Source organism: Rhinoraja longicauda, chromosome 36, assembly GCF_053455715.1.
Source record: "Rhinoraja longicauda isolate Sanriku21f chromosome 36, sRhiLon1.1, whole genome shotgun sequence".
Classification (NCBI taxonomy): Eukaryota; Metazoa; Chordata; class Chondrichthyes; order Rajiformes; family Arhynchobatidae; genus Rhinoraja; species Rhinoraja longicauda.
Window position 1 is genome coordinate 3,902,855 of NC_135988.1, and position 27,333 is coordinate 3,930,187.

General features: G+C 46.5%; 1 protein-coding gene across 1 annotated transcript in view; it reads left to right on the plus strand.

Moving 5' to 3' along the window:
• The window catches only part of nudcd3 (NudC domain containing 3), a 52,756-nt gene extending 38,061 nt beyond the window's left edge, over nt 1–14,695 (plus strand). Inside the window, exons 5-6 of the mRNA XM_078428794.1 lie at nt 3,924–4,112; nt 14,193–14,695. Coding sequence (XP_078284920.1) covers nt 3,924–4,112; nt 14,193–14,303 — 300 coding nt within the window. The 3' untranslated portion in view covers nt 14,304–14,695. The remainder of the gene's footprint in view (nt 1–3,923; nt 4,113–14,192) is intronic.
• Nucleotides 14,696–27,333: the final 12,638 nt, after the last annotated feature.

A 27,333-nucleotide genomic window follows, 5' to 3' on the forward strand; every position in this document is an offset into this window, starting at 1 on the left:
GGCCCTGTGAGGCAGCGGCTCTACCAGCCACGCCACCCTGCTGGTCAGATGTCTGCAGCCATGTAATCAGCAGTAGCCTGGGCTGTGGATGGACATTGGATTTCCCTTGTGTATAATAACTGGACAACTGGACATTACCTTATAAAATCATTCTGGACTTGTAGTGTGAATGCACCAGAAGGCACACTGGATAAGGGCTTACCCCTATACTAAATGGCATCAAAATAAGCAAGCAGGCGTCATTGGACCAATATTCTTCACACCCAAAAACGCACAGTGGAGATTTCCACCTCTTAGACTGAGCCTAGCTCCAAATGTTCTAAGATGTATTACATCAATGTTGGTGGTGAAAAAATCTCTAAAGATGGAAAATCCAATGAAATATTTATGCACATAAACGCTGTCAGCCTCAGCAAGAAAATGTAGCGCAGTTTTAATTTGTACAAACCCCTTGGTTTGGCAGGACATCTCTTTGGGAGAATAGGGCAGAAATCCCGTGCTGAAGGACTGCATTCAAAGAGAATTCCAAGCCCGAGAGGATGAAGGGTTTTATATCATCTCAGTGAACCGCAGAAGAGCCAGGAAATTTGTGGATTTGTAGTCTGCAATCTTATCTCCTTGAATCTAAAGTGAAGTGATTGTGGTAGATGATAACAGATCCTCGATGGACACAAAGTGCTGGAGTAACTCAGTGGGACAGGCAGCATCTCTGGAGAGAAGGAATGGCGACGCCACACTTGTGCTGTTTTTAATGCTGTAATCCTATATTCTGCACTCTGGAATTTTTTTATTTGCACTACCCGGTGTACTAGTGTGCAGCTTGATTGTGCTCACGTGCGGTATAATTTGACTGAATAGCACACAAACACATTTCTCACTGATGTACAGACACGAGGATCTTGGGCTCACAAGTCCATAGCTCCCTGAAAGTGGCCAGGCATATAGATAAAGTGGTAAAGAAGGCACACAATATGCTTGTATTCATCAGTCGGGGCACTGAGCGGATGAGTCAGGAAGTTATGTTGAGGCTGTAAAAGTCATTGGTCAGGCCGCATTTTAAGTATGATGTGCAGTTCTGGTCACTCCATTACAGGAAGGATGCGGAGGCTCTGGAAAGGGTGCAGAAGACGTTTACTTAGATTACAATCGACAATAGGTGCAGGAGGAGGCCATTCGGCCCTTCGAGCCAGCACCGCCATTCAATGTGATCATGGCTGATCATTCTCAATCAGTACCCCGTTCCTGCCTTCTCCCCATACCCCCTGACTCCGCTATCCTTAAGAGCTCTATCTAGCTCTCTCTTGAATGCATTCAGAGAATTGGCCTCCACTGCCTTCTGAGGCAGAGAATTCCACAGATTCACAACTCTCTGACTGAAAAAGTTTTTCCTCATCTCAGTTCTAAATGGCCTACCCCTTATTCTTAAACTGTGGCCCCTTGTTCCGGACTCCCCCAACATTGGGAACAAGTTTCCTGCCTCTAACGTGTCCAACCCCTTAATAATCTTACACGTTTCGATAAGGTCTCCTCTCATCCTTCTAAATTCCAGTGTATACAAGCCTAGTCGCTCCAGTCTTTCGAGGGTATTAGAGGGTATTGCTTAGATTAGAGGGTATCAGCTATAAGGTAAGGTTGGACGAACTTGGGCTGTTTTCTCTGCAGTGTCAGAGGCTGAGGGGACACCTCATAGAAATATATAAAATTATGAGAGGCATGGATAGGGTGACAGGCAGAACTTTCTTCCTCGGGTGGAATTGTCAAAGAGGGCATAACTTTAAGGTGAGAGGGGCAAAATTTAAAAGAGATGTGCTGGGCCAGTTCTTTACTCAGATTGCTGGGGCCTGGAGCACATTGCCTCGGGTGGTGGTGGTGGCAGATATGATAGTGGCAGTTAAGAGGCTTTCGGGTAGGCACATGGATATGCAGGAACTGGAGGGATATTGACAGAGTCCCCACCGCCCAGCGATCCCCACACATTAACACTATCCTACACACACTAGGGACAATTTTACATTTATACCAAGCCATTTAACCTACAAACCTGTAAGTATTGGGCGTGTGGGAGAAAACCCACGCAGGTCATGGGGAGAATGTACAAACTCTGTACAAACAAACACCCGTAGTCAGGATCGAACCCAGGTCTCTGGCGCTGTAAGGCATTAGCTCTACCGCTATGCCACCGTGTAGGTTAATTAGCCAGTGTCAATTGCACCAAGTGTGTATTACCCCAAGTGTGTAAATGTGTGATAGGATCTGGGAGCCACAAGGAACTGCAGATGCTGGAATCTTAAGCAAAATACAAAGTGCTGGAGTAACTCAGTAGGTCAGGCAGCACCTTTAGAGAAAATGGAGAGGCAATGTTTCAGGTCGGGACCCTTCTGCAATCTGACTGTGGCAAACTGTGGGAGGAGTTGATGGGAATGTTGGAACAATAAAATGTGATGTGTGCAGAGTTGGCGTAGATGGGAGCTTGATGGTCGGCATGAACGGTAAGCCCAGGGGCCTCTTCCCATGCTGTGTGATTCGGTGTGTGTCCCTGTCTCTGTGAACGTCTAATGTGTCGATGAGAATGGGGGAAGAATAGAACAAAAGGGATTAATGTAAGATTAATGCATTGGGTGGTTGATGGTTGGCACAGACGGGCTGAATGGCCTGTCTCCATGCTCTATATCTCTAATGCTCTAGGGCTGTCAATTTTCCTACATTACAACAGAGGTAACATATCAAAACTACTTTGAACTATCTATAATGCACCTTACACTGTCCTGAAAGAGATTTAAAAGATGCCATTAATCAGCAGAACTTTTTTTCATTTGTCTTCAATACTCTAGAGTCACAATGTTTAAACTTTGAGATCCATTATTGTTGAGCCCTTATATTTTTTTGCTTTTATTGCACTAATTGACAAACTGCAGGTAAACACAGGGGAATATGTACCAAAGTCAACAATATTAATTCTCCCCGTAATTGACATAAGGAAATGTTGGGTAAAACAAGGAATTATATATTTAAAAAGACAGAAAGTGCTGGAGTAACTCAGCGAGTGAGGAAGCATCTCTGGAGAACATGGAGAGGTGACAATTAAGGTCTTTAGTTACTTTACCTAAGAGATACAGTGCGGGAAAAGGCCCTTCAGCGCACTGAGTCCATGCCAGCCAGCGATTACCTCGTACACTAGCGCCATCCTACACACCAGGGACAATTTACACAAAACAATCAGGCAACAAACCTGTAAGTCTTTAGCGTGTGGGAGGAAACCGGAGCACCTGGAAAAAACTCAAGCGGTCACTGGGAGAGCGTACAAACTCCGTACAGACAGCACCCGTAGTCAGGACCGAACCTGGATCTCTGGAACTGTAAGGTGGCAACTCTACCACTGCGCCACTGTGCTGCCACTGGATCAACCCTTCCGAGTCTGAAGAAAGGTCCCGAATGAAACGTCACCTATCCATGTCCTCCAGAGATACTGCCTGACCTGCTGAGTTACTCCAGCACATTGTGCCCTTCCATGTGGATAATGTGTTCAGCGAACTTTGTAATCTTGTTAATGACATTATTCTTGCAATGCATATTGTGTGGAATTAATTCACATTTATGGACTGTGAATTTGTTTTGCATTTGTCAGACAGAGGAGATGTATTCGTTGGAGTAAATTTGAATTGTCCTTTTTTCGTAACATTCATTTGAAGATGGAATTCTTAAAAGATTCCGTCATGTTTTATTTAAGCGACCTTGAATAATTCTACCCCGAGTGGAGAAAATCTCAAACTATCTAGTGTTAAATTACTTCCAACATTGCCTTGCGTGTTTGTCCGCCTACTTGTATTATGTTGGGTCACACACACCGATTAATCTTGAGTGCATTTTTAAAGTGTTTAGTTTTGCAGAGGAAATAATTCGTTCAATGTTTATTCTGTTCACAGATTAACCTGAATAAAAACGGGGAATACTGGTGGAATGCGATTCTGGAGGGTGAGGAAACAATAGACATCGACAAGATAAATAAAGAGCGTTCAATGGCCACAGTGGATGAGGAGGAACACGCTGTGCTAGACAGGCTGACCTTTGATTATCATCAGAAAATGCAGGGCAAACCGCAGAGCCATGAAAAGGTAATTGATATTGTTAATCGTTTTCAGAAATATCCCTGCTTCCTTTCCATTGTTTATCTTTGACATTTGAGTTTGCAGATGCTCCCCAGCTTACGATGCTTCGACTTTTAGATTTAGAGATACAGCGCGGAAACAGGCCCTTCGGCCCATCGAGTCTGCGCCGCCCAGCGATCCCCGCACATTAACACTATCCTACACACACTAGGGACAATTTTTTTTTACATTTACCCAGTCAATTAACCTACAAACCTGTACGTCTTTGGAGTGTGGGAGGAAACCGAAGATCTCGGAGAAAACCCACGCAGGTCACGGGGAGAACGTACAAACTCCGTACAGACGGCGCTCGTAGTCAGGATCGAACCTGAGTATCCGGCGCTGCATTCGCTGTAAGGCAGCAACTCTACCGCTGCGCCACCGTGCCGCCCACGTGATCAGGTGTATTAAATGCATTTTCGGTTTCCGCTGGGTTTGTCGGAAGGTAACCCCATCGTAGGTTGAGGAGCACCTGTAGTATGGTTTGGAGATACAGCACGGAAGCGAACCTTATTGGCCCACTGAATCCAACGATCCACGTCCACTAGGGGCAATTTATCATTTTTACCGAAGCCAATTAACCTACAAAGCTGTACATCTTTGGAGTGTGTGGGGAAGCTGGAGCCCCGGAGAAAACCCATGCGGCCATTGTCAGGATTGAACCCGGCTCACTGGCGCTGTGAGGCAGCAAGTCTACCGCTGCACCACCATGCCGTCCGCCATCATAGAGTCATACGGTATTGAAACAGGCCCCTTGGCCCAACTTACTTCACACCTGCCTGCATTTGGCCCATATCCCTCGAAACCTATCCCATCCATGTATCTGTCCCAACTGTTTTTTTAAACCTTGTGATAGCACCTGCTTCGACTACCTCCTCTAACAGTTTGTTCCACATCCTCTTCATTCATCGAGAGACACAACGCAGAAACAGATCATTCAGCCACCTGGGTCCTAACCAAACATCAACCACCCATTTTCACTGATCGAACGCTGTGATCCCATGTTTTTAATTCTCCCCACAATCTCATCAACTCCCCGTAGATTCTAACATCGCCCACACACTAAGAAGCAATTTACGCGGGCCGATTAACCCACAAAGCCGCAGGTCTTTGGGACGTGGGAGGAAACAGGAGCACCGAGAAAACCCATATGGTCACGGAGAATGTGCAAACTCCACGCAGACAGCACCGAGATCCCTGGTGATGAAGAGGGTTTTCTAGCAGCAAGACCAGCAAGACCACTGCGCCACCCCTTCATGATAGGCAAATCTCGCAGGAATACAACAGAGGCACGATTCGCTATGAGAGCAATTTTTCTTAAAGTTAGGCATTTTACAAAAAATAGTGTTACACTTTATATTTTCAGACGTCTCCAAAATGTGACATTACTGGCTGTACAGGTGCAGAGTGGCACGGTGGGGCAGCGGTAGAGTTGCTGCCTTACAGAGCCAGAGACCTGGGTTCAATCCCGACTACGGGTGCAGTCTGTACAGAGTTTATACGTTCTCCCCGTGACCTGCATGGGTTTTCTCCGGGATCTCCGGTTTCCTCCCACATTCCTAAGACGTACCTTTGCATTGGCTTGGTATAATTGTAAAATTGTCCCTAGTTTGTGTAGGATAGTGTTAGTGTGCGGGGATCAGTGGTTGATACGGACTTGGTTTCCGCTCTATATCCCTAAACTAAACTAAGCAGTGTGAGACGGCAACATGGAAGCTGGATGATCGACGGCCATTAATGTCTCTGACAAAAATCTACTTGTGTTTTAGACATTATTTGACAGCAAGCTGGAGGGCATTTTTTGAAAGCTTTATTCATATAAAATTTATTGTGCGATTTTAAACACAGTGTGGGCATGTCAAAGAGGGCAAGAAAGAAGGAGGGGAGAGCGAGGGGGAAGGGGAGGCAAGAGAGGGAGGCAGAGAGGGGAGTGAGCGAGAAGGGGTGAAGGTGGAGCGGGAGAGAGAGATACGGAGAGAAGGGAGCGAGAGAGAGAGTGAGCATCAGTCAAGGGAGTAAACAAGTGACATTTTGGGTCAAAACACTTCTTCAGTCTGACCCGAATCGACGCCTGTCCTTTCTCGTCACTGATGCTGCCTGACCCGCTGAGTTCCTCCAGTACTTTGTGTTTTGGTTCCAATTAACACTGGTTGATTTTTTTTTTTATTATCTATTTTATTTTTTTTTATTTTTAATTTTTTAAAGCATATGTACAAATAATAATAAACGACAGACTGGTTATAGAATTCTTACATAGCTCCAATTTTTAAATTTTTAAAGAAAAAATAAAGATGAAAAGAGACTGAAAAAAAAGACTATAAACTAATAGAGAGAAAGCAAAGAAAAAAGAGAATTACAAATATAAAGATTATGGGGATAGATCCGTGAGTTAATGAGTATAGTTGTACCTTTTTTACCTACCAATGATTACATCAGCATGATAGAGAGCTAGTCAGATGTCCCTTTAGGAACAAATGCCTCAAATGTAATGTTTGCATTCAACATAGAATAGTACAGCACCTGAATTGGCCCTGCCACCTGCAATGTTTGCCTCAAACATTCTGCCAAGTTAAATTGATCTCATCTGCCTGTACATGATCCATATCCCTGCTCTCTCATGCGCCTATCTAAAAGCCTCTAAAACACCACGATGGTATCTACCTCCACCACCATCCATGGCAGCACGTTCCAGCCCCCACTCTCCATGCAAAAGAAAATGCCCTACACATCTCCAGTAAACTTTCCCCCTTCTCACCTTACAGCTATGCCCCCTCGTGCTAGGCATTTCCACCCTGGGGAAAAAGGTTCTGACTGTCTACCCTATCTATGCCTCATAATTTTTAATAATACTTCTATCAAGTCTCCGACATTGATGTTAACACTTTGAATCCCCATACCAATATTTCCCGCCTCTTTCTCCGTTCACAGCTCAGAGGCAGTTAGATTTTTTTTTAGATTTAGAGATACAGCGCGGAAACAGGCCCTTCGGCCCACCGGGTCCGCGCCACCCAGCGATCCCCGCACATTAACACTATCCTACACACACTAGGGACAATTTTTACATTTACCCAGCCAATTAACCTACATACCTGTACGTATTTGGAGTGTGGGAGGAAACCGAAGATCTCGGAGAAAACCCACGCAGGTCACGGGGAGAACGTACAAACTCCGTACAGACGGCGCCCGTAGTCAGGATCGAACCTGAGTCTCCGGCGCTGCATTCGCTGTAAGGCAGCAACTCTACCGCTGCGCCACTGAGCCGCCACGCTTAATTTAAAGTTAAATTAATTAACAGTCCAGATTAATTAAATCCAATACTCTATCTCTAATTCAACTAAACTCCAAAGTTACCTCCAATTGATATAAATAATCCTCAGACAATTTCAAGTTCCAAATATACCATTGTTCCTCCTGCAGTGCCAAGGGTGGTTCGAGCAGTCGGGCAATCCTCCTGGGATGTGCTGCCTCACAGCAGCAGACACACGGTTCAATCCCGACCTCAGGTGCTGTCTATGTGGAGTTTGCACTTTCTCCCTGTGACTGCGTGGGTTTTCTCCCAAGTGCTCTGGTTTCCCGCCCACATCCTAAAGATGTGCGGTGTTTGTAGGTTCATTGGCCCCTCTGTAAACTGCCCCTACTGTGTAGGGAGTGGATGAGAAAGTGGGATAACATAGAACCAGTGTGAACGGGTGATCGATGGTCAGCATGGACATGGTGGGCCGAAGGGCCTGTTCCCATGCTGTACCTCTAAACTAAGACTTTATCTTTCAATCAATCAATCAATATCCAGGAGGAAGATGTGAAATGCAATGAAGTAGGCAAGTCGATGTAGAGATCTGAGATATAGGGAGAGGTTGAGCAAGCTGGCACTCTATTCATTGGAGTGCAGGAGGGACTATCCCAATGTTTAGGAAACGGTTAGACAGGTACTTGGATAGGATTTAGAGGGATGTGGACTAAACGTGGACAGGTGGGACTAGTGTAGCTGGGACATGTTGGTCAGTGTGGGCAAGCTGGGCCGAAGGGCCTGTTTCCACGCTGTATCACTCCATGACTCTATAAATCTATGAATCTAGTAAAGGGTGGCACGGTGGCGCAGCGGTAGATTTGCTACCTTATAATGCCAGAGACCCGGGTTCAATCCTGACTATGGGTGCTTGTCTGTGCGTTTGTACGTTCTCCCCGTGACCTGCGTGGGTTTTCTCTGGGATCTCCGGTTTCCTCCCACACTCCAAAGACGTACAGGTTTGAATGTTAATTGGCTTGGTATAAATGTAAAAATCGCATGTAGGATAATGTTGGTCGGCGCGGACTCGGTGGGTCGAAGGGCTGTTTCCACGCTGTATCTCTAAACCAAACTAAGTAGAGCTAGATCGAGAGACAATTGCCCTCCTCTTTCTCGTTCTTATCCATGCACAGCTTTCTCCTCTGAACCTGTCTTGGAGTCAACCTTTACAAACCATTGAAAATGGAAAAGGGCAGAATAATAAGTTAGAAATTTTGGGAGGGGAATACATAATAAAACACCTGTGAGAAACGACACTAAAACTGATGGTAAATTGTAATGACTAATGTTTGCCTGAATAATTGTTTACAGTTGATGACCGATGAAAGTTTTGATAAGCTTAGGTGGTGAACATAAAGTACCTAATATTGCAGTGCATTGCAAACCTAAGGTATGATATCATTGTTTCTGTGACTTTGCAAACAACACAAAGCAAGTGGACAGAATGCTTTCATTCCCTTTAAGATTTCCCAATCTTGAGGTGCAACTCACCAGAATTGTAACCGTTTGTGATTTTGCGATGGGCGTGTGTGGGATTTCGGCATCGGTGATTATTGAAGTGTTGGATGATTGAACTGTAGACGTGTCTTTGACTTGATTGTAATTCAAGCTTCACATTACAACCTTGTCAGATCCTGATGAAGACGCAGTTTTAACTGTTTTATTTATTTCAATGCTTTATCTCGATCCCTGCCTTATGATTTAGTTTAGTTTAGACGTACAGCGTGGAAACCGACTCTTCGGCCCACCGAGGCCACACCACCCATCGGTCACCCGTTCACACTAGATCTCTGCTATCCCACTTGTGCATATACTCCCTATACACTAGGGGCAACTTACAGGGAGCCAATTATCCTGCAAACCTTTGGGATGTGGGAGGAAGGCAGAGCACCCAGAGAAATCCAACATGGTCACAGAGAGAACGCACAAACTCCACATATACAGCCCCCTGTAGTCGGGATCGAACCCATGTCTCTGGCGCTGTGAGGCAGTAGTTTTACCGTCAAGGTCTTTCGAGCTGCCTCCTATAATGTATCATCATCAGTTTGGGAAAGTAATTAGTGTTGTTCATGGGTAGTGTTTCAGTCAATATGAATGCAGGTAGTTCGACTATAATATGATAGTACCATTCCTAACAAACCTCGCATGAAAAAAAATTGGTAATAAAGACAACTGTGTCAACGGGGAAAATGGGGCAGGAAATGGAGAGTTTGACACGCAATAACAAGTCTGTTTCCTCAAAGGATTTTCAGATAGCTATAAATTAACATTATTACTGCAAGTTAAAATACTAAAAAGGCTATATATTACATTGTTCAATCGAATATCCTTGCACAAATGTCAATAGAACCAATTTTTGTCAAGTTTAGCCACCACTTGCGGTGAAAATGACAGACTATGTTCTTAAGAGACAATGGTGTTTGATTACTACAGGATGGTCACACGGTCAGTTATTTTTCTCCAAGACAGTTTTTCCCCAAGACAGCTTTATTTTCTGTTTCTCAATTTCCAAAGTAACTTTTAAGTCTCTAGTTTTCGATCGAAATCACCTAATCACGCAGCACAAATAGTGTTCCCGGATTCATCAGGCCTGTTATATCTAATTCATGTTAAGGAAATACATGTTATAACAGAAATGTCTGAGGTCCTATATAACTTATATCCTTCGATCTAATTTCCCCAGTGTTGTTTTGTGGGCTTGGTGCCTGTCTTTGTCAGTTAATAATGCTTTTGAGTAAAGCATTTGAATGTTGTACCATATTAGAAGTGGCAAATGAATGCCCGCTGTTTATCATTTCTCTGTTAAACTACTGCATCTGTTCATGCACTTGCTTCTTACTCCAGAGATTGTGGAGTGAAGCCGGCTGATCATAAACTGCCGTCCTGATGCAGTGCCAAGGGAGTGCCTTACAATCAGCAGCACTGCAGAAGTCCTGTTTCCTGTGGTTCACATGATACTAAATAGTTTTGCAACACCCTATGACAGTAACAGCAGGACTTTCTCACTATGTTAAAACCAACTCTAACACTAACACCAGATAGTGCTACTAAACTGTACTACTTTCATTTTTACAAAAAGGTTTGCCGCAAGGGTCCCGATCCAAAACATTTCATTCCTTCCTGACCCGCTGAGTTCCTCCAGCACTTCATTTTCTTTTTAAAGCTTCCAGTATCTGCAGTCTCTGGAATTTCCATTTTGCTGCATATACCTGTGCAATAACCGCTAACAAAATTTGAAATGTTTAACTGTAAAATAGAGTTAATTCTGCGTTCTACATTTCTGTTAATTCTGTGCTCAATACCGTATAATGCATTTGAGAGATCTGAAGTCTTTTGTATCAACTGATGATTCTAGATTTTTTGTGTCCAAATTTCTGTGTGATGCGCTTTTATGATTGGATTAATCCATGTTAATTCCGAGTAGCTGCAGCAGGAGACTCATACGGACACTCAAAGATCGCTCCAGTCCTTTTTGTACCTTGGATTGTACACAGTCTTTCGAGAGTGAAAAAGTTTTTCCTCATCTCCGATCAGAATAAGGGAGATGAGGAAAAACCTTTTCACTCAGGGAGTTGTAAATCTGTGGAATTCTCTGCCTCAGAAGGCAGTGGAGGCCAATTCTCTGGATGCTTTCAAGAGAGAGTTAGATAGAGCTCTTAATGATAGCGGAGTCAGGGGGTATGGGGAGAGGGCAGGAACGGGGTACTGATTGTGAACGATCAGCCATGATCACAGTGAATGGCGGTGCTGGCTCGAAGGGCCGAATGGCCTACTCCTGCATCCATTGTCTATCACTCCAGTCCTTTTTGTACCTTGGATTGTACACTGTCGCAGACCAATCTTTCGAGACTCTGCAGAGTGTATTTGTTATCTCCAATTGCTCCTAATTGTCTCACGATGCTTATGGTTTGTTGCACAAGGCTTCTGAAGTGGCACATTGTTGCTTTTATATAAATATGATGCTGTCAGCAAAGTATTTGACTGTAGGTAAATGTTGAGTTGGAGTGATGTCTTAATTACATCTAAATATAGATTTGTGCTGATGGCAGAATGAAATGGCAGCCAGACCAGTTGGATCATTACAATCTGTTTTAAGGAATGCTGACCCGGCACTTTATTTTGCTGTATGCTCTATGCTAAAGCAAATAACTTTAGCTTCCTTGCCTTCCATTTCTGAAAACTGCCTTGAAGATGCTATGGAATTATTTTTTTTTGGTCTCATTTCCTGCTTCTCTCCAGTTGCCCATCCATCCCCCTCACCACAATTCACATCATGCATAAAATCATGAGAGGAATAGATTGGGTAGATGCACAGAGTCACTTGCCCAGAGTAGGCGAATCGAGTACAAGAGGACGTAGGTTTAAGGTGAAGGGGAAAAGAGTTCATATGGGGTACCTTTTTCACACAAAGGTGGTGGGTGAATGGAACAAACTGCCAGAAGAGGTAGTTGAGGCACGGACTATCCCAACGTTTAAGAAACAGTTACACAGGTACATAGACAGGACAGGTTTGGAGGATTGTGGACCAAACAAGGGCCAGTGTAGCAGGGACATGTTGGCCGGTGTAGGTAAGTTAGGCCGAAGGACCTGCTTCCATGGTGTATAACCTACAACCCGCACGTCTTTGGAGTGTGGGAGGAGGCCGGGGCACCCGGAGAAAACCCACGCAGGTCACGGGGAAATCGTGCAAACTCCATACAGACAGCACCCGTAGTCAGGATCGAGCCCGGGTCTCTGGCGCTGTGAGGCAGCAACTCTACCACTGCGCCACCGTGCTGTCCTGGTGTGAAGGAACTGTATCATTGTGTACATTGTGCTGGTACTTTAGTCAGTATATTGCATTAGACATAGTACTTGATGGGGCTGAATGTTTGGCACCTGGTGCTTGACAAGATGCAGCATGAGGTTAGTACTGTAAATGTGTTGTTGCAATACTATGACTCTTGTGAAACGAACGCTCCATTCTGCAAGGTTCCTTTATCTGAACCATCTAACCTTAAAACCTCTCAAAAACAAGATTTCAAATTTTGGAGCAGATTATGCAGGAAATATAATCTGGTGGTTTCATATCAGGCACAATGAACTGGATCATGCAAACTAAATATAGAGATTAGTCTTAGATTGATTTGTCGTAGAGTCATACAGCGTGGAAACAAGCCCTTCGGCCCAACTTGTCCGCACTGACCAACGTGCACCATCTATACTAGTCCCACCTGCCTGTGTTTGGCCCATATCCCTGCAACCCTGTCCAAACATGTACCTGTCTAAATGTTTCTTTAACTTTGCAATGGTCCCTGCCTCACCTCCCTCCTCTGGGAGCTCATTCTATACACCCACCACCCATTGTGTGAAAAGGTTACCTCTCAGATACCTATTAAATCTTTCCCCCTTCATCTTAAACCTATTCATTTTGGTTCTCAATTCCCCTTGTCTGGACAAGACAGTGTGTCAACCTGATCTATTCTTCTCTTAATTTTATGCACTTCTATAAGATCACCCCTCATCCTCCTGCACTCCAAGGAAGAGTTCCAGACTGCTCAACCTCTCTCTCGATAGCTCAGACCCTCAAGTCCTAGCAACATCCTCATGAATATTCTCTGCACCCTTTCCAGTTTAACAACATCTTTCCTGTAAAATGGTGCCCAGAACTGAACACAATACTCTAAATGCATGTCCTACATGTCACATTGGAAACCGGATGATGGAAAGGTCACTTTCAATCCCAGTTCTCATTGTATCGCATCCTTTTCTGCTCTCTATGTCTCTTCCATTGAACGTTTGTTCCAGCTCTCAAGAACACAAGAAACCGGAGCAGGCATAGGCCACTCGGCCCCTCAAGCCTGTCCTGCTGTTCCAGTCAATGCTGGCCTCAGCTCCTCTTCTGTGCCATTTCCCCGTCACCCTCATCTCTTCTATCTTTCAAATATTTATCCATCTCTACCGTAAAGATTTCTAATGATCTGGCGTCCACCCCCATTGGGGCCACAATTCCAGAGATTCACACAACCTCTGGGAGAAAGACGGTCGTCTACGGACTCCAGTCTGAAATCACCTTATTTTCCTTATTTTCTAGTAGACATTAGAGATATAGAGATTGTGCAGAAACAGGCCATTCAGCCCAGCAAGTCCAAGCCTTCCAGCGATCCCTGTACAAAAACACTACCCTAACACACTATCGACAATTTATAATGTTACCAAAGATAATAAACCTACAAACCTGTACGTCTTTGGAGTGTGGGAGGAAACTGGAGCACCCGGAGAAAACCCACGCAGGTCACAGGGAGAACGTACAAACTCCGTACGGACAGATAGACACAAAATGCTGGAGTAACTCTGCGAGACAGGCAGCATCTCTGGAGAGAAGGCATGGGTGACGCTTCGGGTTGAGACCCTTCCCAAAACATCACCCACTCCTTCTCTCCAGAGATGCTGCCTGACCCGCTGAGTTACTCCAACATTTTGTGTCTACGGTGTAAACCAGCGCCTTCAGTGCCTTTCTACGCACTCTGTGCGGACAGCACCTGTAGTCAGGATTGAACCCGGGTCACCGGCGCTGTGTGGCAGCAACTCTACCGCTGTGCCACCGTGCCACTCACTCGTCCCCTTGTCCACAGTTCTAGCCAGTGGAGAGCAGGAACTCGTGTGGGGCTCACCTTGTTACTACCTGAAACGAGAGTAGATTCCGTCCTCCATCTCCTCCCCGCGTCTCTCGTACCCCGAACTTTGTCTAAAATTGTTTGTGATTTGTCGATTGTTTCCAGAAAGTGCACGAGATGTTGAAGAAGGGCTGGGATGCTGAAGGTTCGCCCTTTAGAGGGCAGGAGTTCGACCCGACGCTGTTCAACATTTCCCCTGGAGCGGTGCAGTTCTAACTTCCTCCTGCCAGTGCCAGCGGACAGCAGAAGACACAGAGCTGACCCTGACAGCCCCACAGACCAGCACTAGCCATGGATTGCCATCTGCCTGCCCTGGAGCAACGTGACACTTTCACTGGGCTACGAGTAAGCTCGTCGCAAACCATCAGTTGCCAAGTCTTTGTAGCGGACAAATGTATTTATTTCTATTAACTTTTGCCTACTTTACTTTCTCCCGAGACTTTACTCGCTGTCTAGTTAATTGGTAGGGATCTCCAAATTTGTGGTGTGGGTTGCTTTCCTGTGAATAGTGAAAATAGTGTTTGATACTGTCCATATTCTTCGCCTGAAAGAATGGTTATTTATATCCAAACTCACAGTTTTGGAAACTGAACAATAAAACATTGGTGAGTGAACATTGCAGCAATGTGGTCAAACTTAATTTCGAGAGGACTAGAATATAAAAGCAAGGATGTAAGGCTGAGCCTTTATAAGGCACTGGTCAGACCACGTTTGGAATAGTGTGCACTGTTTTGGGTCACATATCTGAGGAAGGATGTTCTGGCATTGGAGAGGGTCCAGAGGAGGTTTATAAGAATGGTGTGCAGGAAGGAACAGCAGATTTTGGTTTAAACTGGGCTACGAGTAAGCTCGTCGCAAACCATCAGTTGCCAAGTCTTTGTAGCGGACAAATGTATTTATTTCTATTAACTTTTGCCTACTTTACTTGGGTAGAAGGAATAGGACAAGTTTCAGGTCGGGAACCCTTCTGCAGAATGAGAGTCAGGGGAGATACAGAGATAAGGAAGTGTAAGGTGTGAGAACGAAACATCAAAGGGGGTTGGAGATCAAGGAAAATGTAGAATAGATCATTGTTAGCTAGGAGAAGGTAATTTATGAGAATGATCCCAGGGATGATTGGGTGAATGTCTGAAGCGTGTTGATGGCCCTGGGCCTGTACTCACTGGAGTTTAGAAGGATATCATCATATATACATACAGCCGGAAACAGGCCTTTTCGGCCCACCAAGTCCGTGCCGCCCAGCGATCCCCGTAACATTAACACTATCCTACACACACTAGGGACAATTTTTACATTTACCCAGCCAATTAACCTACATACCTGTACGTCTTTGGAGTGTGGGAGGAAACCGAAGATCTCGGAGAAAACCCACGCAGGTCACGGGGAGAACGTATAAACTCCTTACAGTGCAGCACCCGTAGTCAGGATCGAACCTGAGTCTCCGGCGCTGCATTCGCTGTAAAGCAGCAACTCTACCGCTGCGCTACCGTGCGGATGAGGATGTTATTCAAACCTACTGAATAATGAAATGCCTGGATAGAGTGGATGTGTTGAGGATGTTTCCACTAGTGGGAGAGTCTTGGATGAGAGTGCACAGCCTCAGAATAAAAGGACATAACTTCAGAATTGAGATGAGGAGGAATTTCTTTAGTCAGAGGGTGGTGAATCTGTTGAATTCATTGCCACAGACGGCTGTGGAGTCCAGGTCATTGAGTGTTTTTAAAGTGGAGATTGATTAGTAAGGGTGTCAAAGATTATGGGGAGAAGCAGAAGAATGGGGTCGAGAGGGAAAAATAGATCAACCATAATCGAATGGCAGAGCAGACTCCATGGGCCAAATGGTCTAATTCTGCTCCTATGTCTGATGATCTTAGGAATTTAAGCTTAACACAAATTGAAATGTGTTTATTTCGAGGGAAGTTGAGATAACAAGTACTCCTGTCCTATTTTAGCACAGTGGAAATTGATTTAATCCATTCATATTGTGGAAGGAGTTCAAAACCAGCTGCGTGCAAAACCATGTCGCCAGCCTAAATGGATTAAGGGTTATATTGTTCTGTTGTCTCTGAGCAAATTTACTCGAGGGAGGGTACGTATTTCACAAGTGAACTAAATCCCACAAATGCAAACTTCACACGCACGCTAACTCACAAGGTGCACTTTCCGTAGGACTCGTACCTTCGTTCCACTGAGGCTGGCTTTGATTTTAAGGCGTTTTCCGATGGAACCACAACAACCCGCCTTCACCGCTGGCATAGATGGGAGATTAATGTTGTGCGTATAAACGGTGGGACAAATCTGGATTTGGAATTGGGACACTGTACTGTGACGACGAGGCACAGTGAAATTCTGTGCTTGCACACCCAAGGTCGCCACTTAACCAGCGCTGACAAAGTTACAAAGTACCCCCACGCTGGGTCCTCCTTTGTTCTGTCCCCCCCCCCCCCTCCCAGCGCCCCCCCCACCCTGGGTCCTCCATTGTTCTTCCCCCTCCTCCCAGCCCCCCCCTCCACGCTGGGTCCTCCATTGTTCTTCCTCCTCCAGCACCCCCCCACGCTGAGTCCTCCATTGTTCTCCCCCCCCCCCCCACGCCGGGTCCTCCATTGTTCTTCCCCCTCCTCCCAGCTCCCCCTCCCCCCACCCACGCTGGGTCCTCCATTGTTCTTCCTCCTCCTCCCAGCGCCCCCCCACGCCGGGTCCTCCATTGTTCTTCCCCCTCCTCCCAGCCCCACCCCACGCCGGTCCTCCATTGTTCTCCCCCCACGCCAGTCCTCCAATGTTCTTCCCCCTCCTCCCAGCGCCCCCCCACGCCGGGTCCTCCATTGTTCTTCCCCCTCCTCCCAGCCCCCCCCACGGCGGTCCTCCATTGATCCCCCCCACGCCGGTCCTCCATTGTTCTCCCCCCACGCCAGTCCTCCAATGTTCTTCCCCCTCCTCCCAGCGCCCCCCCACGCCGGGTCCTCCATTGTTCTTCCCCCTCCTCCCAGCCCCACCCCACGCCGGTCCTCCATTGTTCTCCCCCCACGCCAGTCCTCCAATGTTCTTCCCCCTCCTCCCAGCGCCCCCCCACGCCGGGTCCTCCATTGTTCTTCCCCCTCCTCCCAGCCCCCCCCACGGCGGTCCTCCATTGATCCCCCCCACGCCGGTCCTCCATTGTTCTCCCCCCACGCCGGGTCCTCTCTGGTGTGCCCAGTAATTCCAAAGGGATCCATTAACATTCGGCATGTATACGGACCCAAGTCCCGGTCTCGTGAGTCCAGTGCAAGTTGAGGATTTGTTGAGCAACAGATGTCCCTGCACCTGCTGTGTCAATGAACTCACTGCCGATCCATCAGCAGAATCACACTTGCTAGGATTCCCCCAGCATTACGTTGGGGATCATCTCTCTGACCCCTGGCATTAAACCTACTGTAGGATGTGAGACTTCATTCATTTCACTGGGGATATTCCTGCTGCTAAATGGGGAAGGTAATTTATTTTTAAATATATATTATTAGTTTTCAAGGTATTCGGAGATTTTTGTGTGTTTTGATGATTAATTTTATTTTAAAACAATATTTAAAAAAGTATTTACATGTACTTAAATCTCTGGTAGACACACAATGCTGGAGTAACTCAGCGGGTCAGGCAGCATCTCTGGAGAGAAGGAATTGGTGACATTTCAGGTCGAGACCCTTCTCCAGTCGACCCAAAATGTCACCCATTTCTTCTCTCCTGAGATGCTGCCTGCCCGCTGAGTTACTCCAGCATTTTGTGTCTGCCTTCAATTTGAAATAGCATCTGCAGTTATTTTCCTACACTTAAATCTCTGAGTATTTGAACAATTTGAAAGCTACTAAAGCAGTCTAGGTAAAAGTCTGAAGACTGGTCTCGACCCGAAACGTCACCCATTCCTTCTCTCCAGAGATGCTGCCTGACCCGCTGAGTTACTCCAGCATTTTGTGTCTATCTTATAGACAAAAGACAATAGGTGCAGGAGTAGGCCATTCGGCCCTTCGAGCCAGCACCACCATTCAATGTGATCATGGCTGATCATTCTCAATCAGTACCCCGTTCCTGCTTTCTCCCCATACCCCCTGACTCCACTATCCATAAGAGCTCTATCTAGCTCTCTCTTGAATGCATTATAAATGCATTTGTTGCATTATAAATGTATTTCAGAGAACTGCAGATACTGGTTTATACCAAAAACAGACACCAAGTGCTGGAGTAACTCAGCGGGTCAGGCAGCATCTCTGGAGATAAAAGGACAGGTGATGTTTCAGGTCGGGACTCTTGACCCGAAACGTCACCCATCCTTTTTCTCCCATCTGGGAGTGGGAAAGTGGGATATCATAGAATTAGCGTGAATGGGTGATCCATGGTCGGTAGAGAAGGGGATTGCAACTAGTGCTTCAGCCCGCCAAGTGGATGGTTGTGCTGGACCCAGTGAGCTGAGGGGCTGCTGTCTGTCTAAACTATATGAAGCGCTGAGCAATCCCTTCTCCACCTGTGCATCACAGTCACAGTCTGTACTCACAAGACTGCTTCGTCTCTGCGACTCCACAGCCAAAGCCATAGTCGTGATTTTAGTTTAGTTTAGAGATACAGCACTGAAACAGGCCCTACGGCCCACCGGGTCCGCGCCGACCAGCGATCCCCGCTCCGACCAGCGATCCCCGCACATTAACACTATCCTACACCCGTTAGGGACAATTTTTACATTTACCAAGCCAATTAGCGTCTTTGGAGTGTGGGAGGAAACCGAAGATCTCGGCGAAAACCCACGCAGGTCTTGGGGAGAACGTACAAACTCCGTACAGACAGCACCCGTAGTCGGGATGGAACCCGGGTCTCCGGCGCTGCATTCGCTGTAAGGCAGCAACTCTACCGCCGCGCCACCGTGACCGCCCAAATTGGATTAATAGCTTCCTCCAATGATGATTTCAAACGCCCACAACTTCAACCATCAAGCACGTAGAACAGTACAGCACAGGAACAGGCCCTTCGGCCCACAATGTCTTTGCTGAACATGATGCCAGGTTACACTAACCTCACCTGCTTGTACATGATCCCAATTTACTATCCATGTGCCTGTCCAAATATCTTTGACATATTGTTATTGTACCTGTCTCAACTACCGTCTCTGGCAGCTCGTTCCGAACACCCACCACCCTCTGAGTGAAACTTTCCCCCAGGTTCTATTAAATCGTTCCCCTCAACCTAAATGTTTGCTCCCTAGTTCTTGATGCCCCTACCCTGGAAAAAAGGCTCTCTTAAAAATTTCCCCTCATGATTTTGTACCCCTCTGAAAGATCACAACTCTGCTTCCTGCGCTCCAAAGAAGCCTGCCTTTACTCTTCCTATAGCTCAGGACCTTGAGTTCTGTCAACATTCTTGTGAAGATTGGAATCAACATTGAGGTTGGGCTACACCGCCTCAACTTCCGTCCAAATGACGGGGGCTGTACCTTGTGGACTGTATGAACAGCACGAGGCAGCACAGTGCGCAGCGGGTAGAACTGCTTCCTCACAGTGCCAGAGACCTTGGTTCAATCCAAAGATACTAGAGGAACAAGATAGACCACTCGACCCTAAAAACCGTAGTACGTCACGGCGCCATTTTAGTAGGCAGAAACTTGCAGAAACATTTTAAAAGAAAAATAACAGAAATCTGTGAATTGATAGATGAGATATATTCTGCATTTTTATGATAAACACATACTGTTCCCCCAAAACACTGATTACACTGCGAGAGGCATAGCGAACGGAGGGTTTTACTTATTAAAATGGCTCCCTTGCGTACTACACTTCAGTATAGGCAATTTCAATGGAGTGGTCCATCTTAGACAATAGACAATAGGTGCAGGAGGAGGCCATTCGGCGCTTCGAGCCAGCACCGCCATTCAATGTGATCAGTGTCCGAGACTCTCCCACTAGTGGAAACATCCTCTCCACATCCACTCTATCCAAGCCTTTGGTGTTTATTTGAAAGACGTAATAAGGGTCAATGAGGGGTGGGTGACATTGATGTGACCTCCCTGCGTTTCGGTACGGTATTTGAAAAGGTTTAACATGGTATGCTGGTGAAAATAATAAAACAGAATGGGATCAAATAAACAGGGGGAGGGGGGGGGGGATCGTTATCAATGGAGAGGAACACCCCTGTCCCGTCTCCATCAATAGACAATAGGTGCAGGAGGAGGCCATTCGGCCCTTCGAGCCAGCACTGCCATTCAATGTGATCATGGTTGATCATTCTCAATCAGTACCCCGTTCCTGCCTTCTCCCCATACCCCCTGACTCCGCTATCCTTAAGAGCTCTATCTAGCTCTTTCTTGAATGCATTCAGAGAATTGGCCTCCACTGCCTTCTGAGGCAGAGAATTCCACAGATTCACAACTCTTTGACTGAAAAAGTTTTTCCTCATCTCAGTTCTAAATGGCCTACACCTTATTCTTAAACTGTGCCCCCTTGTTCTGGACTCCCCCAACATTGGGAACATGTTTCCTGCCTCTAACGTGTCCAACCCCTTAATAATCTTATCCGTTTCAATAAGATCCCCTCTTATCCTTCTAAATTCCAGTGTATACAAGCCTAGTCGCTCCAGTCTTTCAACATATGACAGTCCTGCCATTCTGGGAATTAACCTAGTAAACCTACGCTGCACGCCCTCAATAGCAAGAATTTGTTCCTCTAGTATCTTTGGTTCAATCCTAACCTCGGACACTGTCTGTGAGGAGTTTGCACTTTCTCCCTGTGACCGCGTGGGTTTCCTCTGGGTGCTCCGGTTTCCTCCCCCATTGCAAAGACATGCGAGTTTGTAGGTTAGTTGGCCTTCCGTAAATTGCCTCAAGTGTGTAGGGAGTGGGTGGGAAAGTGGGATAACACAGAACTAGTGTGAACGGGAAGGAAGGAACTGCAGATGCTGGTTTACACCAAAGATAGACACGAAATGCTGGAGTAACTCAGCAGGACAGGCACCAACTCCGGAAAGAAGGAATGGGTGATGTTTTGGGATGGGAAAGGGTTCCCCTCAAATTCCTATTATTCTTTTATTCTCTTTCCTCTTTCCCCTCTCACCTTAAACCTATGTCCTCTAGTTCTTGATTCCCCTACTCTGGGTAAAAGACTCTGCATCTACCCAATCTATATCTCTCATGATTTTATACACCTCTATAAAATCACCCCTCATCCTCCTGTGCTCCACGGAATAAAGTCCCAGCCTGCTCAACCTCTCCCTGTAGCTCAGGCCCTCGAGTCCTGGCAACGCCCTTGTAAATCTTATCTGCATGCTTTCCAGCTGATCAACATCTTTCCTATACTCGAGGTGCTCGAGGTAACTCTATCTTATCTAGGAGAGGAGACGAGATGAGACGAGGCAAGGACAAACCCGTGGCGCATGCACACACGCACACACAAACGCGCACACACACAGGCAAAGACAGCCGCCAAGATAATCCAGAGACTGCCAGTGTCGCCTCTTCAAGCCTAAAGACTGCCAGCGCCTCCACTCGAGGCAAGGGTGAACTGCAGGGAGAAGCCTGAGATCTCCCCACCTCCTCCTTTGAAGACTGAGCTGCCGGGACAAGCCCCTGATCACCAGCGCCCCCATGTGGTCCTGTAGGTTCCTTCCTACACGCTTCCTCCATGATTGTACAGTTTGCCACCACAGTATAGTGTACAGTAAACCCTCGTTACAACTGGCCATGTGTGTGGGGGGGGGGAAGGGTGTCCGTTATTGCCGATTGTCCACTACAACTGAGTACGGTATCATCATTGTGGGAGTCGTGGAAACAAACGACTGCAGATGCTGGTCAATACACAATAGGACACCGAGTGCTGGAGTAACTCAGCGGGTCAGGCAGCATCTCTGGAGAACATGGACAGGTGACGTTTCACAGAGTGCTGGAGTAACTCAGCGGGTCAGGCAGCATCTCTGGAGAACATAGCTAGGTGACGTTTCGGGTCGGGACCCTTCTTCGGACTCTCGGTCTGGAATCCGGCGGCCGGGGGAGAGGCGAGGATCGGCGGGGTCGATGGTGGCCGCCCGCGGGCAGCCGGAGTGCAGGTGGTGGCGACCGGGGATGCATTGGGAGCCGGCGATGGCCGCCAGCAGCGGAAGGTCCGCCCGCCACAGCTGAAATCCGTTATGACGAGGTCTGTTAAAACAACGGTTTACGGTATCGTGAATTCACCTGTACATCCTTTTGATAGCGAATCATGCTCCAATCCTTCCTGCCACTTCTCTTCCTCTCATGAAAGCACTGATTTTCTCATGTAACAAGTTTGTTTAGAGTTGAAAGAGACCCTTCAGCCAACTGAGCCAATGCCGACTTCTTAGAATAAAGGGGGGGGGGCATTTAAAACTGAGGTGAGAAGAAACCTTTTCACCCAGAGAGTTGTGAATTTGTGGAATTCACTGAAAGGCAGAGGAGGCCAATTCACTGGCTGAATTTAAAAGATAGTTAGATAGAGCTCTGGGGGCTAATGGAATCATGGGATATGGGGAGAAGGCAGGCACGGGTTACTGATTGGGGATGATCAGCCATGATCACAATGAATGGTGGTGCTGGCTCGAAGGGCCAAATGGCCTCCTCCTGCAGCTGTTTTCTACGTTTCTCTGAACCCGGGCCTCTGCCGTTGTGTAGTAGCTGCACCACCATGCTGCCCTTTGTATTTTTTCTCTTCCACACTTTTATCAGTCCCATTGACCTGGTGTAGGCTGCAGCTCGCCTGTCTGCTTTGTCAAACTATCAACCTCTCACATAGCAACCCCTTGGGTGATTTTAAACGCACTGCTTTGATTGGTACATGAAGGCTGCTCTTTGTGTTAAATTGACTTTGGAAGCTGATCTGTTGATGTGGTAAAAGAATTTTAGTTTAATTAGCTGGATTAAAAGTGTTTGCTGGATTTAAGAGACTTTTGGATGGGGACCTGGATATACAGGGAATGGAGGTTTACGGATTATGTGCAGGCAGATAGGAGTTGGTCTTGGCATCATGTTCAACACGGACATTGCGGGCCGAAGGGCCTGTTCCTGTGCGGTACTGTTCTGTGTTCTAGACACACCTTGCATTGATGAGGGACAGATACAATCAGGGGGCAGCACCAGGGAAACTAGATGAGGGGAACTACAGATGCTGGAATCTTGAACAAAACGCAAATGCTGGAGTAACTCAGCGGGTCGGGCAGCATCTGTGATGGGACTGGCAGGCGACGTTTTGGATCAGGACCATTCTTCACACTGATTGTAGTGGGGGGAGGAAGCTGGAAAAGTTCTTTTCCACCTCTCCTTTCCAGCTTTTTCCTCTTACTACAATTAGTTGCAAGAAGGGTTCCAACTCAAAACGTCAGCTCTCCATTCCCTCCGCAGATACTGCCTGACCCTCTGAGTAACTCTGGCACTTTGTATTTTTGTCAATGAAAATGTGCACTGTTTAGTTTAGAGATACAGCGTGGAAACAGGCTCTTCGGCCCACCGAGTCCACACCGACCACCCCGTACACTAACACTATCCCACACACACTAGGGACAATTTACAATTTTTACCAAAGCAAATTAATCTACAAACCTGCACGTCTTTGGAGTGTGAGAGGAAACCAGAGCTCCTGGAGAAAGCTCACGCAGGTCACGAGGAGAACGTACAAACTCCGTACAGACAGCACCTGTAGTTAGTATTGAACCCGGGTCTCTGGCGCTGTAAGGCAGCAACTCTACCGCTGCGCCACCGTGCTGTTCTCCCACCATTCCTCCACGTGGAAGCTAAATGTCACGAGTCAGCTGGAAAAGAGAAGTAATGTTACGTAATATTTAAGGAAATAAATGCAAGCATTTGAACAAAATTGAAGTGTGTTCCACTGAAAACCAAATATGAGTCTCAAAAAAAGACACAGAGTGCTGGAGTAACTCAGCAGGTGAGGCAGCATCTCTGGAGAACATGGATGGGTGATGTTTCGGGTAAGGACCCTCCATCAGACCGAGGAAGGGTACCGACATGTTCTCCAGAGATGCTGCTTGGCCCCGCTGAGTTACTCCAGCACTTTGTGTCTTATATTTGTCAACCAGCATCTGCAAAAAATCTTTTCAACATACGAGAACCCTGTTGAGAGTATCAAGTCGGCATTTTTAACAAAAGAAATGGAGGCACTTTGATGTTGCATTAATATCTATCTAACATAAAACCACAACGATGCACAACCGTGAAGTTCCATTGGAACAATTAAAGTCTTCAATGGACAGTTAGCACGCTGAATAAACAGGCTGTGTGTGGCTGTAACAAGACATTAGAGGAGATGGGTTTACTGTATCCCCTGAAGCATTGTGGTGATGATGATGATGATGATATATATGGCAATCAGGATATTGTTATGATTCTAGTTAGATCAGGAATATGCAGTACAGACTGGCACAGCGGTAGAGTTGCTGCCTCACAGCGCCAGAGACCCGGGTTCCATCCCGACTACGGGCGCTGTCTGTACGGAGTTTGTACGTTCTCCCTGTGACCTGCGTGGGTTTTCTCCGAGATCTTTGGTTTCTTCCTACACGCCAAAGACGTACAGGTTTGTAGGTTAATTGGCTTGGTATAAATGTAAATTGTCCCCAGTGTGTAGGATAGTGATAGTGTGCGGGGATCGCTGGTCGGAGAGGACTCGGTGGGTCGAAGGACCTGTTTCCACACTCCAAACTAAACTAAACCAGTTAGATCAGGAATATGCACCAGAGACTTGCTAATATATAAGTAGGGGAGTCCAGAACCAGGGGATCACAGTTTAAGAATAAGGGTATTCAGCCATTTAGAACTGAGATGAGGAAAAACTTTTTTACCCAGAGACTTGTGAATCTGTGGAATTCTCTGCCACAGAAGGCAGTGGAGGCCAATTCACTGGATGTTTTCACGAGAGAGTTAAGGACCTGTCCCACTTAGGCGATCTTTTTGGCGACTGCCGGCGACTGTCAAAGTCGTAGCAGATCGCCGAACTTTTCATATCATATCATATCATATATCTACAGCCGGAAACAGGCCTTTTCGGCCCTCCAAGTCCGTGCCGCCCAGTGATCCCTGTACATTAACACTATCCTACACCCACTAGGGACAATTTTTTTTACATTTACCCAGCCAATTAACCTACATACCTGTACGTCTTTGGAGTGTGGGAGGAAACCGAAGATCTCGGAGAAAACCCACGCAGGTCACGGGGAGAACGTACAAACTCCTTACAGTGCAGCACCCGTAGTCAGGATCGAACCTGCGTCTCCGGCGCTGCATTCGCTGTAAAGCAGCAACTCTACCGCTGCGCTACCGTGCCAATGACCACGACAATGACCACGACAATGACCACGACAATGACCATGACAATGCTGAGTCAGGTCGAGATTACACCGTCTTCTGAAACACCACGAAATCCCTGCGCTGTCAATGCTTCTCCGGCGTCCTGGTTTTCGCTGAAATCACTGACAAGTCGGTAAGTACTTGAGAGTTTTGAACTATAACATCTTGTACTTAAAAACCAAGCTTCACTGTAACAAGGAATAAACTGGATTTACTTCCAGTTTACTAATAGCTGTATTAAAAATAATAATTTAAGTAGTTAAGTGGATTTTTGTGAAAAGTGTGTGGGCATTCTTTGAAAATGTACGGGAGATGCATATCTGGTTTCTGGGTTGCATATCTGGGTTGGTAGCCCACTTTAAATGTAATGGCTGATGGCCAAAAACATCGCGAAAATTCCCACGCTTACCTGACTGTCAAACTGTCGCCTCCAATCTACCTGTCAAATGTCCTGACGGTAAATAAATTGGTTAAACACAAGCATTTTATGGTATTTTGAAATGACTTTACTTGATTTAATATTATGTGCTTCTAAATGCATCTTAAGAGAACCTAGCAAACCTGGGGACAGCATGCGACAGCGCCCGCAATAAGCAACGATACCTGGCGACAAGCCAGCTGTCACCGAGAGATTTCAAACCGTTTGATTTCTCAGCGACGGGCCGAGATCCACTACGATCCACTATGATCTTTGGAAGACTCCTCACGATCATGCCCGCGACATCCCGGCGACCTGTCGGCAACAGCCTAGTCGCTGGCAGTCGCCTTTAAATCGCCTAAGTGGGACACGCCCTTAAGATATAGCTCTTAGGGCTAAAGGAATCAAGGGATATGGGGAGAAAGCAGGAATGGGGTACCGATTTTAGATGGTCAGCCATGATCATATTGAAAGGCAGTGCTGGCTCAAAGGGCCGAATGGCCTACTCCTGCACCTATGTTTCTATGTTTCTAATACAGTAAAGCTCCTCTGTGACTGCTGGGGAAACTGTAGGAAGGAACTGCAGACATTGGTTTAAACCAAATATTTAACTGACAGAAAAAGCTGGAGTAACTCAGCGGGTCGGGCAGCATCTCTGGAGAAAAGGAATAGGCGATGTTTCGGGTCGAGACCCTTCTTCAGACTGGGAAAGGGAAACGAGAGATATAGACCATGATATAGAGAGATATAGAACAAATGAATGAAAGATACGCGAAAAAGTAATGATGATACAGGCCATTATTAGCTGTGTGCTAGGTGAAAACTAGTTGCAGACAATGAGACTCAACAAGACGAGTTTGAACCCAGTACAACGACGTGGGTGGTGGAGGGATGCAGAGAGGGGACATGCAAGGGTTATTTGAAGTTGGAGAAATCCGATGGGTTGTAAGCTGCCCAAGCGAAATATGAGGTAGACACAAAATGCTGGAGTTACTCAGTCTGAAGAAGGGTCTCGACCCGGAAATGTCACCCATTCCTTCGCTCCCGATATGCTGCCTGACCCGCTGAGTTACCCCAGCATTTTGTGTCTACCTTTGATTTAAACCGGCATCTGCATGTTCTTTTTCCCTGCACAACAAGCAAAATATGAGGTGCTGTTCCTCCAGTTTGTGTTTGGCCTCGCTCTGACAGTGAAGGAGGCCCAGGACAGAAAGGTCAGTGTGGGAATGAAAATGAGGCACGGTTAGATAGCGTATAATGAATGACAATGGTGTCAAGAACTTCTCTTTGCATAGAGTGCGTTGAATTAATGGATTGTATACACTGGAATTTAGAAGGATGAGGGGGGATCTTATTGAAACATATAAGATAATTAGGGGATTGGACACATTAGAGGCAGGAAACATGTTCCCAATGTTGGGGGAGTCCAGAACAAGGGGCCACAGTTTAAGAATAAGGGGTAGGCCATTTAGAACGGAGATGAGGAAGAACTTTTTCAGTCAGAGAGTGGTGAAGGT